Source organism: Aquarana catesbeiana, linkage group LG01, assembly GCF_042186555.1.
Source record: "Aquarana catesbeiana isolate 2022-GZ linkage group LG01, ASM4218655v1, whole genome shotgun sequence".
Taxonomy (NCBI): Eukaryota; Metazoa; Chordata; class Amphibia; order Anura; family Ranidae; genus Aquarana; species Aquarana catesbeiana.
The window spans coordinates 145,471,879-145,485,210 of NC_133324.1; the positions used below are offsets into that span (position 1 = coordinate 145,471,879).

A 13,332-nucleotide genomic window follows, 5' to 3' on the forward strand; every position below is an offset into this window, starting at 1 on the left:
TTTATCACTCAGAAACTCCATTGGTTACCTACGTCTTCTATAACTTTTAGATCTTCTTCCTACCATGACCACAGAGCCTTATTGCTTCTTCTCTGTTACCCCATATGCAAAATAGATTAAAGATCTAATAGATAGAGAAAGACACCTTTTAATTGAGTCATTATTCATATGTAGAGCCCCCCTCATCCCTGGCATCAAGGAGGGCTGAAATTTCGATTCACTGTGCTGGTTCCTAGGCATGGTTGGAGTGGACGGTTCCAGAAAAAATGGGCACCAGTTACATTTAGGCTGAACCAAAAAATGACGGGGGAGAGGGTTAGGGCACAGGACACTCTAGAACAGTAGGCAATCAGACCCACAGATTCCAAAGACAAAAGTGGCCAGGTAGACAGCAATACAGAACAAGGGCCTTACGCCTTCACCCCAAGTTCTGTATCTATGTAGCAACAGTTGTCTCCTTTAGCAACCAGAAGCTCACAGCACCATGCAGGGTTTCCTTGGATGAGTCCCTCTTGACGTTTTTCAAGGCTCTCCACAGTCCCTGGCTCATGGAAGAGTAACCTCTGGATCTTCATCTCAGAACTCCATCCTTTTCCTCATGCCACCAGGCAACAACAGGTTCCCTCTAGCAGAGCTTCGAGCACACACCTGAGCGTAGCGTTTTCAGGCAGAAAGTCACGCGTCTTTGCCGCGATTTTGTACAGGTCAAAAGGTCACCAATGTAAAAAGCAGAAAAATGACCAAATCTGCCAAAAAAAAGGTCCAGTACTTGTTTGAACTTCAGGCGTTTTGGAGATTCTGGCTTCAGGCATTTTGGAGTGGAGATGTAAACCATCTCCATAGAGAATAATTGAATGTTTCCCCTCGCTTCAGGCTTCAAGCTACAAAACGCTCAGGCGTGAATGGGGCCTTAGGCTTTAGGCCTCCCCCACCTCAGCTGTTCCTCACACATCCACAAGTCTGGATGGGAGGACCCAGATCACTTGACCTCCCCAAATATACTCACTCCCAGCATGCTCAGTGGCAATGAAACTCCTACTGATTGGCTGAGAGAAATATGCATAACCTAGCTTTACTGTAGCTCATCATATGAATGCCAAAAGTAACAGTGCCACCTACTGATTGAAGGGAGGAACCACAGCCACACCAGGCTTAAGAGAAAAACCAAATGATCACAAGGACTACAAATCAGCTAGGTTAACTACAACCTAGCACAGCTAAATTTACTGGTAGCCCAGTAAATTTGTTTAAGACAAGGGTGCTACACATATATTTATGTGGAAATTCACTAGGAGAGTTGTATCCCTGCATCATTAAGGAGCCTTTTGTCAACCCAATTCCTCAAAGTGTATATCCACATTATTAGAAAAAAAAGCAATCCCCTTTGGTTGATCTACAGTATGTAACATATTGCAGGGATTTTAACAAACTTTGTTGCAGATTCTTACCTTTTGTTTCTGCTCTGAGAAAAAAAACTTTGTTACACCATGAGCTTTGCCAGACTGATTCTGAATGGGTGGATCTGGTTCATTATAATCGCCTGGTGCACAATCAGTATTCTAATGAAGAAATTTGCATTGTCTGCGTTAGAAGTATTTAACCCTGGGGAGTATGACTAAAACTGAAACTCCTTTTGCAGGGGGTGACTCAAATTTGCCGTGTATCTTAGTGCAGAGTTCTGAGAAAATCAGTGAGATATTCACACAAGTAGAAAATAACATTTCTGGGGGCATTAACCATCTGTCGATCGCTCACAGTAATTATACTGCAAGCTGGCGCCAGAGGCAGGTTTGGGGCATGCGCCCACTGCTGACCTGTGCTGTGATAGGACACAGCATTAGTTTGGCAGCAGATTTCAGCCAATGATTTTGGCCGAGACCTGCTAGTTAGCTGTGCCCAATCTCACACACAATTTACAAACACACAGAAATTTGTGTACAGCGAACAGCAGGGAAAAGCAGGGAGAAAAAACAACCAGATCAGTAAGTAAAAGCAGCACACAGTTAACCCATTGATTGCCCTTAGATGTTAACCCCTTCCCAGCCAGTGTCATTAGTACAGTGTCAGTGTACAGTATTATCACTGATCATTAATTAATATCACTAGCGATGTCAGCCTGCCTGCCTGCCACTCTATCACAGTCCCACAATAAGCCGCTGATCACCGCCATTACAGTACAGCGTCTCCAGCTGCGGAAATTCCAGTATATATACCATAGTTTATAGAAGCGATAGCTTTCACACAAACCAATTAATATACACTTTTTGTTTTTGTTTTTAACCAAAGACATGGAGCAGAATACATTTTGGACTAAATTTATGAAGAGATTTGATTTTTTGATTTCTTACTGATTATGTTTTATAACAGAAATTAAAAAATATTGGGGGATTTTTTCAAAAATGTTGACGTTTTTTTCATTTATATTGCAAGAAATAAGAAATTAAAAATGCAGTGGTGATCAAATACCTTTAAAAGAAAGCTTTATTTGTGTGAAAAAATTATATCAATTTAATTTGCGTACAGTGTTGCATGACTGCACAATTGCCGGTTAACCACTGCAGCCCTCGGAAGGTTTTACCCCCTTAATGACCAGGCCATTTTTTGCGATACAGCACTGTGTTACTTTAACTGACAATGGCACGGTCGTGCGATGCTGTACCCAAATAAAATTGATGTCCTTTTTTTCCCACAAATAGAGCTTTCTTTTGGTGGTATTTGATCACCTCTGCGGTTTTTATTTTTTGCGCTATAAACAAAAACAGAACGACAATATTGAAAAAAAAAGAAAAAACAATATTATTTACTTGCTATAAAACATATCCAATAAAAAATGTAAAAAATTCTAATTTCTTCATCAATTTAGGCTAATATGTATTCTGCTACATATTTTTGGTAAAAAAAATCCCAATAAGCGTATATAGATTGGTTTCCGCAAAAATTATAGCCTCTACAAAATAGGGGATCTATTTATGGCATTTTTATTTATTTACAGTGGGGACGGAAAGTATTCAGACCCCCTTAAATTTTTCACTCTTTGTTATATTGCAGCCATTTGCTAAAATCATTTAAGTTAATTTTTTTCCTCATTAATGTACACACAGCACCCCATATTGACAGAAAAACACAGAATTGTTGACATTTTTACAGATTTATTGAAAAATAAAAACTGAAATATCACATGGTCCTAAGTATTCAGACCCTTTGCTCATATATTTAACTCAGGTGCTGTCCATTTCTTCTGACCATCCTTGAGATGGTTCTACACCTTCATTTGAGTCCAGCTGTGTTTGAATATACTGATTGGACTTGATTAGGAAAGCTAAATATTTTTTTCATGAAAGCAGAGTTATTCATTAAAGTGTATTGGAAACCTAATTTTTTTTGTATGTTTCACCATTTTACCAAGACAGAAAGTAAGGGAAAATGCAGAATTTGGTTTCGGCAATAGAACAGCCATAGAATGGAAATTCTTCCAATTGGGATACTTGTTTTAGCGACAGTTGTGTGTACAGAGCAGGAAGTAAAGGAAAATCACCTCCATGGTACCTGACTGAGGTTTTAACCATTCCCTACTCTATCCAAAATGTAAAAAAAAAAAAAAGTTTTGCCTTTTTATATATATTTTAGACGGTGTGTTGTTATTGTAACCATTTTCTCTACACAGTTTTGTTCAGTAACGCTTTGATGTTTTTCCACCCAATAAAAACCATTGTGAAAAAAATGATGGATCCTTTCAGCAGCTGGACAATTCCCAAAACTCGTGTTCGGCTAATTTTAGTCAAAACATACATAACTATCACAGCTTGTGTGTAACCTTAGAAATCTGGCAGGAAATAATGGAGCCATCTGCTGGCATTTAGTCCAGGGACTGAAGAGCTAACATAGCCGCAGATTGTCATTATACAAAAAGTCTGCATCTTAAGCTGCAATACCGCCATCACTCTGACAAACCTTTACCCAGCTACTGTTGTACAACTCCAATTCCAAAAAAGTGGGGATGCTGTGTAAAACCTACAAAAAAAAAAAAAAAAAAGAATGCAATGATTTGAAAATCTCATAAACCCATATTTTATTCACAATAGAAAATAGAAAACATGTCAAATGTTTAAACTGAGAAAATGTAGCATTTTACAAAAAAAAAAGGTCATTTTGAATTGGATGGCAGCAACATGTCTCATAAAAGTTGGGACAAGGCAACAAAAAGCTGGCAAAGTAAGTAAAACCAACAAGAAAAAGCCGGAAGAACATTTTAACTAACTAGGTTAATTGGCAAATGGCCAGTAACATAACTTGGTATAAAAAGCCATCTTAGAGAATCAAAAGGGTTTATTTACTAAAGCTGGAGAGTGCAAAATGAGGCTAATTTGCATAGAAACCAATCAGCTTCTAACCTCAGTTTAATCAATTAAGCCTTGGCAATAAAACCTGGAAGCTGATTGGTTTCTATGCAGAAGTGAACCTGATTTTGCCCTCTCCAGCTTTAGTAAAAAAAAAACAGAGTGTCTCTTAACCACTTCCACAGCCCGGCCGATAGCAGAATGACGGCCGAGCTATGGTTCTGTTATCCTGACTGAGTGTCATATGACGTCAAGCAGGATAACTGCCGGAAAGCGCCTGTGAGGGCGCCCGGCAATCGGTGGTGTGGCGTGTCAGTCTGACGCGCTGCTACACTGATATCGGTAAAGAGCCTCTGACGGAGGCTCTTTACCATGTGATCAGCTGTGATTGGACACAGGAAGAGCCATTTATCTGTGTCTGACAGACGCGAGTAGAGGAGAGCCGATCGGCGGTTCTCCTGACAGGGGGGGTCTGCGCTGATTGTTTATCAGTGCAGCCCCTCCACGGATGCCCACACTGGACCACCAGGGATGACAATAAAGGAAGCCCACCAGGGAAATGTCAATCAGTGCCCAAGGATATGCCAATCAGTGCCAGGGCAAATGCCAATCAGTGCCCAATAACAATGCCTGCCGGTGTCATCAGTGCCGCCTATCAGTGCCCAGCAGTGCCGCCTATCAGTGCCACCCATAAGTACCCATCAGTGCAGCCTTTTATTGCCCATCAGTATCACCTATCAGTGCCACCTATCCATGCCCTTCAGTGCCACCTATCAGTGCTGCCTATCGGTGCCCATCAGTGCTGCCTATCAGTGCCCATCGTCACTGCCACCTCATCAGTGCCATCTCATCGGTGCCACCTCAGTCAGTGCTGCCTTATCAGTGCCTATCAGTGAAGGAGAAAACTTATTTATTTACAAAATTTTATAACAGAAACAAAGAAAAACATTTTTTTTTTCTAAATTTTTGGTCTTTTTTTATTCATTTAGCAAAAAATAAAAACCGCAGGGGTGATCAAATACCACCAAAAGAAAGCTCTATTTGTGGGAACAAAAGACAAAAGTAAGAAAAATTAATTTGGGTACAGTGTAGCATGACCGCGCAATTGTCATTAAAAAAGTGACAGCGCTGAAAGCTGAAAATTGGCCTGGGCGGTAAGGTGCAAAAGTGCCTGGTATTGAGGTGGTTAAATAAAGATGGCAGAGGTTTACAAGTTTGTAAAAAGCTGTGTCTAAAAATCATTGAATAATTTCAGATCAAAAAATGCAAGGTAAAGCTCTATCATGCAGAGACGAAGCCTCTGATTTCTCTGGGCCAAAGCTCATTTAAATTGGTCTGTTACAAAATGGAAAACTGTTCTGTGGTCAGATTAATGAAAATGTGACATTCTTTTTAGCAAGTGTGGGCGTCATGTCTTCTTGACTAAAGAGAAGAGGGACCTTCCGGCTTGTTATCATTGCTCAGGTCAAAAGCCTGCATCTCTGATGGTATTAGTGCTTATGGAACGGGCAGCTTGCACATCTGGAAAGGCTCCATCAATGCTGGAAGATATATCCAGGTTTTAAAGCAGCATATTCTCCCATCCAGGGATGTGTTTTTCAGGAAAGGCCTTGCATATTTCAGCAGGACAATGCTAAACTCCAAACTGTATCAATGACAATTGCAATATACTCTACACTTCTGTTTTTACTACTTTTCCTTTTGTGTCACTACCATTAAACTATTGAGATTGGATCTTGCATCCTAAACTGAACTGAGAAACAAGAGTATAGGCTCAATTCACAAACCCGAAAAGCCAGGATAAGCATCTTTATGTTCAGAAATCTGACAGTTATTGTCAGTACAAAAAGAATGGAAGTTGAATTCCAGATTTCCTGTCCCTCTAAATAATTTGTTTGGGCCAAGCTGTCCCAAACAAGCTATGGAATTAGTTTGTTTGGGTCAGTTCAGCCCAAACAAACTATTTAACCACTTGACCTCCGGAAGATTTGCCCCCCTTCATGACCAGGCCATTTTTTGCGATACGGCACTGCGTTACTTTAACCGACAGTTGCGTGGTCATGCAACGATGTACCCAAATAAAATGTATGTCCTTTTTTCCCACAAATAGAGCTTTCTTTTGGTGGTATTTGATCACTTCTGCTTTGTTTTTTGTTTGTTTGTTTTTTCAAAAGACCGACAATTTTGAAAAAACACCAACATTTTTTACTTTGTGCTGTAAAACATTTCCAATAAATAAAAAATTTAAAAAATAAAATTTCTTCATCAATTTAAGCTAATATTTATTCTGCTACATATTTTTGGTAAAAAAAAATCCCAATAAGCGTATATTGGTTTGCGCAAAAGTTATAGAGTCTACAAACTATGAGATATATTTATGGAACTTTTACTTGTTTATTTATTTTTACTAGTAATGTCGGCGATAAGCGACCTATAGCAGGACTGCTATATTGCGGTGGACAAATTGGATACTGACACTTTTGACACTTTTTGGGGACCGGTGACATCAATACAGTGATCAGTGTCATTGGTCCCTAAAAAGTGTCACAGTACTAATGACATTGGCTGGGAAAGGGTTAACATCAGGGGCGAACATAAGGGTAACTGTGTGCCTAGCCAGTGCTTGTGTACTGTGAAGGGGGGGTGCTTTTACTAGGGGAAGGCATTGCTCAATGTTCCTTCTTTGCAGGAACACAGGATTAATGCCTTCCCTACTAACAGAACGGTGTTCTGCCTTGTTTACATAGGCAGATCATCGTTCTGGCTCTCTGCCTAATGATTGGCGGGTGCCGACGGACATTGAGTACCTGTAGATCAACTCACGTTGTGTATAATCACAGCGGAACTAGGTCGATCTGCAGCGCGCATGCACTCCCCAGATCCGGGAGTGCAGGATCAGGTACTAGGTACCTGATCCTGCGCAGGAGAGCTGCCTTGCCGCCGTATATGTAAGTTATACAGTCGGCAAGAGGTTAAAGTAGAATTCTGAGGAATATGTAACTAATCCTAAAACTGCTCCTCCCCCCTCCTAACACCTATACTAACTCCCGGTGGAAGAAAGATCTGCGAGGGAGAGGAGAGAGAGATTGCTCCAACAATGGCTGGTAATGCATGAGCAGTAAGGTCACCCATAAGCCTACTATGGGTCATTTGTTGTTGGTGCTCCCTCCTCTCCCCTATAGACGCCACTGGCTGACACAGGGGAGCTGCCTATGGAGTATGTAAGGCCTGCTCCTGTGCTGTGCTTAGCGGTCATGACTGAGGGACTCGCAGAGCACCAAAGCTCGATTATTCTCTAACCCCAGTAATCCAAACACAACCCATCCCAAAAATGACCAGACGACAAAAACAATTTTGGATTGTGGCCATAGCAGCCCTTTATTTTATTAAACCAAAATAAATTCAATCCAACTTTGGAGAATAATGCAATCAATGCATATCATACAATCAATACAGAAACAGGAATAGATCCTACCAGGTCTAAGGTCTTTGAAGGCACTTATAAAACAAAAAAAAAAAGCTTATGTATCTGCCATCAACATAACGTATTGTAGGGAAGGGACACCCATAGCTAAGATGGGCCCAACTCATAATCCTCCAAATTTTTTTAAGACAACATCACCTTCAAAGACCCAGAGACCTCTGCCCACTGCTATGACAAGGGAACAAAATGACCAGGTCACCCAAGAGTGAATCAGAATAACAACAAAACAAAAAACACTCACAAAAAAGACATATAAATGAGACAAACACAACAAAAGGGGGTAAAAAAAAACAAAGGACACTGCTGGCACAAGCTCCAACTGAACTTAACAAGGCTCAGCCTCCTCACCTCATACCAAGGAGCCACCTCCAGCTTCCCTAACACCCAAATCAGAAAAATAAGATTTAATTTTCATAAATAAAGTCTTCAGCACACTGTGTTCAACTCTGCCTCTACTGCATACCCCAGTCATGCTGGTCCACCTTTTAGCTTCTCTCAGATCCAGGCCATATACTGTACTTTCTGTCACAAGTAGCCTGTGGTGATTTGTTTTTTAAAGTCCTGGTCTCTTGGTTGTGTTGGATTTGGGCCCACATTTGTGCCATTTGCAGTGCAAATATTTGCTGTAATGTACTGTACAGTAAGTCCCCTATGTACGAAAAATTCAACTTGTGAACTTTCAAAGAGGCGAACAAGTGTTCGCATGACCAATCCTGTAAAACTGGGTACACACACACAAACCAAGCAGGGTGAACAAAAAAATTACAGATCAACGTACCAGCACAGGCAATTATGGTGCAATGATCTCCCCTGTTGTGCCTTTGTGTTCTGACAGCCCCCCCCCCCCCAGAACACACTGATCAGCCCTCGCAGCCTTTGTCTGCAAACACGGATCTGTGCTGGGTTTGCAAACAAGTTGCACTTACGAACGAGCTCCCGCAACGGAACTCATCCGTAAGTAAGGGACTTACTGTAGGTTTTCTCCTCTCTTTCTGTAACATCATCTAACACCGGACTGAAGTTCAACTTGGAGTAAATAGTTTCTTCTTTATGCTCTGATTGTTCATCCTGTGCATCCATTAGCTTCTAGTTATAACCTGTTTTTCTTGGTTCCTCATTTGACTTACCTTTTCAACTGTCACCTGTAAGCCATAATCAGACTGTGATAAATGGGTGTCATGTAATGCAGTTTAAATCTCCTGGCTGGGGTAACCAATGAAGACAAGAAACTTCTTAGACTTTGTGCCTCGCTATAAGTTTGTATGTACAGCTGGTGACACAAAAGACCCATCCGTGACATCACAGGACAGCAAAAAAGATGGCTATGCAGAACAACTTATCACATTGTAACATTTCACCACACTACCAAATGATTTGAGCATTCTGGCCCATGGTGTTCTATTTACAGAGAAGAAATAATTCACCTGTGTAAAATATTCAGTATGGTTCTTTTTTAAAGCATACAGTAACTAAAGGCAAATTTCTTTATTTTTAGTTTTGGACAGTGTCAGGTTTTATTGCTGTCTGTGTCCCTGTTAGCAAGAGAGAGGAAATCTTCCAATGGGGACACTAGTTTTGATGACAATAAGGGACTCCCTCAGGAAGGGATTTCCTCTCATTTCCTGTTTTGGTTATGGGACAGGAAGTGAAGGAAAATCTCCCAAATGGGGCATAGATGGCAAACAAACCTGACAAGGGTTATAACCTTTCTTACTGTATCCAAAATGAAAAAACGTTAAGGGGCAGACAAGATAAAATGACTTACACCTGGCAGTATTCCTTGAATATTTATTACTGTAAGGGGAAACATATTAAACTGTCAGAAGTGAGGTTAAAGTGGTGTTCCGGACGAAATTATACTTTTTAAATAAAAATACCCCTATAATACAAAAGCTTAATGTATTCTAGTAAAGTTAGTCTGTAAACTAAGGTCTGTTTTGTTAGTTTATAGCAATAGTTTGTTATTTTATAAACTTACAGCAGGCCGTGGCCATCTTAAGTGTGGGCATCTGAAGCCAGACTGTATTTCTTCCTGGATCTCATCCTTGCAGATCTCGCTCATGCTCAGTGCAGCACAAGCAGTGTAATAGGTTTCAGGTCAGGTTTCCATAGCAACGGCAGTATCAGAGGAAGTTGCCGCCCCTTCCCAGAAGACATTGCAAACAGGAAATGATGCGATGGGCCACGGCCAGGGAGGAGGAAGTGAAAAATGAATACAGCAGATATACAGTAGGTGCTGAGAAAAAAAATATCCAATTCGTTTACAGTGCAGTTTAGTGAGGGATGCTGAAGAGTTGTAAAAGTGGGTGGAACTCCACTTTAACAAAGCATAAATTAAGAGAATATTTTTCATTGATCTGTGTTCAATGCAGATAAGTAAGTGTTAAAAAGAAACTTTATGAATTACTTCATTTTATCTAACAGGGTAATGCATGATGAAGTTAGTGACACAGAGAACATTAGGAAAAACCTCTCTATTGAAAGAATGATTGTGGAAGGCTGTGATATATTACTGGACACGAGTCAGACATTTGTACGCCAAGGTAAGCAGTTTCAATGGTGGGTAATATTTTCGTTTGTATCTCTTATTTGTTTAAATCTGATGTCTAGCTCTCTCAGGAAAGGTATGTTTCTTATTCTGATGCCCAATTATACTGTGAAACCTGAAAAAATCACAGCTTTGAATTATGCAATATACGTGACCACCCTGTGCAGTAATATCTGTGAGTTGGAACAGTGCAGCCCCTGGCACATCCAAAGCATCTCACATCCATGCCAGATTCACACCTTTGCATTGCAGTAACCCCAAAGCACACATACATTGTAAGAATAAAACAGCACCTGTGACTAGTGCATTGTGGTGCACTGTGCTGTCAAAAATAAGGCAGATGCATTTTTGGTGCATTGAGGAATATTATAAGCCCATTTATAATGCATAGGCCACCTTAGGGTCCTTTCATTTAGGATTTCCAATTAGGTCCGCTTGTCATTTTTTCAGGCGGATTTGATTGGAAGCTCCGTGTAAGTCTATGAGCAGGTGGATGTAAACAAATGTGCATCTGTTTATATTTACTTACCTCCAAGTCTGTTTAGGCCAAAAAAAATTGGAAAAAGGCTGTGCCATCTTCTGTTTTTCGGGACCTAAAGATGACTGATCGGAGGCAGCCTGCCATTTTCATCCGGCTGCCCATAGATCCAACACAAGTCTGCAAAGGTCCAGTTGAAAAATACAGAAAAAAAATTATTGGGCATGGATGTCGTAGAAGCAGCATCTATCTTGTTCTGTTTAAATTCAGTAGGGTATCTGCACAGGGCCAGAGGATCCCATTGAAAGATTATGGCTGGATTCACACCACGAGTGTTGCGTTTAACACTGCGCTGTGAAGGAAGCCAATGTGTTGTAAATGAAGTAAATATCGTACTGTTTATATTTTTTCAACCTCATTGAAACGTCACAAAGTGAAATTTCATTCATCTTTATATACTGCAATGGGTTGCGATGCATACTGCGCTAAAAAAATACAACATGTCCTACTTTCTTTCTCCGCACACCAGTGGAGCACAGTGATGTGAACTGAACACACAGGACTCCTTGTCTACGCATTGTCTATGCATTGGGACTGCATTAGGTAAGGCTGCCCAGCCCACCCTAATGCATATGGTGTGAACAGGCCCTCAATTGTAAGGCGATTGATGGAAATTAGCTGGGCCATGCAGGATCCTTACAATTATACAGTATGTCCTTACAGCCTTGTACTGCCACATGATGGGTTCTGCCTATGGTTGTAAAATATCAGTCACTGAACACTCCCTTAAAAGCTTTTTCATTTTGCCATGTTGTTCCTTTTTTAAGCTCATGGTAACATAGCTTAGAAGCAAGAATTAATGAAGGTGTCATGTGCTAATATACTCCAGCATTTCATAGTCCAGTATTGCATACATCTGCCTGTTTGAATAACAAGCCAAATTTCATTCCAGGTACTCTTATCCAAGTGCCCTCAGTGGAAAGAGGGAAACTAAGTAAAGTCCGCCTGGGGCCTTTGTCTTTGAAGAGAGAAGGGGAAAGACAATGCTTTTTATTCACAAAACATGTCTTAATATGCACTAGAAGCTCAGGGGGAAAACTGCATTTACTAAAGGTAAGACATGCATTGCAAATTACACTACAGACCTTTATTTATCAATAGGGTTTACTGTCTTAAAATGTAAATAATTTATATGTGCAAAGCCTACAGTGCATATACAGTCCATGTCCTGTAGGCAGTGTGGTGCAGGTGCTGAAACCGTCTGTCATTGACAGATTCTGCTACTAGCACTTTGCTCAGTATTTGATCTTTTTACTCTTCAGCTTAGGATCACATAGTAAAGCACTTGATAAGCATGTTGTACAATCTCAAGTTACTAAGGAAATGCTGTGATGTCTTTGCAGTATCATCAGTGTTTTCTAAATCTGTGGGTTGGTCAAAAGATGTGGGCAAAGTTAATGCTACAGCAGTACATAATATGAATGTACTTCTTGCAAATACATGAGCAGTAGGTCTGTATTACTAGTTATCTGTTTCTGCAGATATGTATGAATGGGCTAGTCCATCCATGATATAATAAAAAATAAAGATTTTTCAAATGAGGAAAAAAATGGGGAAAAAAGCACATTACAAAAGCATTAGAAATACATGTAAACACACGTGTATAAAGGCATAATCTCACCGTTTACACCCCAGATACCTACAGAGCAACACAAAATGATGCTGGCCACTCTTAGGGTACATTTAGACATGCGTCTAAATCTTCCTTTCCTCTGAAGCCTGAACTGCACTTGGATCATGCTTTAGAGGCTACTGACAGGCGGAGAGCTAGAACTTTTATGATTTAATGATACATACCTTTTATGATTTATAATGAAGGTTACGTTTTAGATAAGTGGCCTTTTGGTGCGTAGGGAAGCGTACCCTCGTCTAGTTCCAGTTCATTTTTGTCACAGTCAAGTATTACCAATAGCACAGGCTTTTGTATATTTGACAGGCGGTGAGGAAGCGATGCACGCGGTTATGGGATGTTTGCGGCACTTCCCCATTTATTTGAATGTGTAACCTTACTGTTAAGAAATTATGCATTAGTTTCACAATATTTAATATTCATGTTATGTTTAAAGTATTTTTTTGTCGTCGCAACACAGGGGAAAATAATGAATTATACACATGTACTTACATTGTTAAAGTAGATCTAAACTCTAACCGGATGACATTTTGTTTGCTAAAGTAAAGTGTGTATCAAGAACAATTAGTGTGATCTTTATCTTTTTTTCCCCATCCATTTTTGGGAATATCTGGGATATCTGATGGGTACAGTGATGTAATGTGCCTGCACATCAAACATCAGCGTAGTTACTTGAGGTTTATACCAGGGGCTTATGCGATAGGGTGATAGCACAGGAGAGCAATTGGGAGACCGGAAGTGCCCAAACAAGGACCTTTCGGTCCGGCTCGCCAAATATTATTTTATTGAAAGCTG

At 40.3% G+C, this 13,332-nt stretch overlaps 1 protein-coding gene across 3 annotated transcripts in view; it reads left to right on the forward strand.

Annotated features, from left to right (window-relative positions):
• RASGRF2 (Ras protein specific guanine nucleotide releasing factor 2) overlaps positions 1-13,332 on the forward strand; it is a 502,009-nt gene that overhangs the window by 325,826 nt on the left and 162,851 nt on the right. For all 3 annotated transcript variants that reach the window (XM_073624437.1, XM_073624439.1, XM_073624438.1), the window contains exons 9-10: positions 10,246-10,364; positions 11,800-11,960. In XM_073624437.1, the coding sequence (XP_073480538.1) occupies positions 10,246-10,364; positions 11,800-11,960 (280 nt within the window). The remainder of the gene's footprint in view (positions 1-10,245; positions 10,365-11,799; positions 11,961-13,332) is intronic.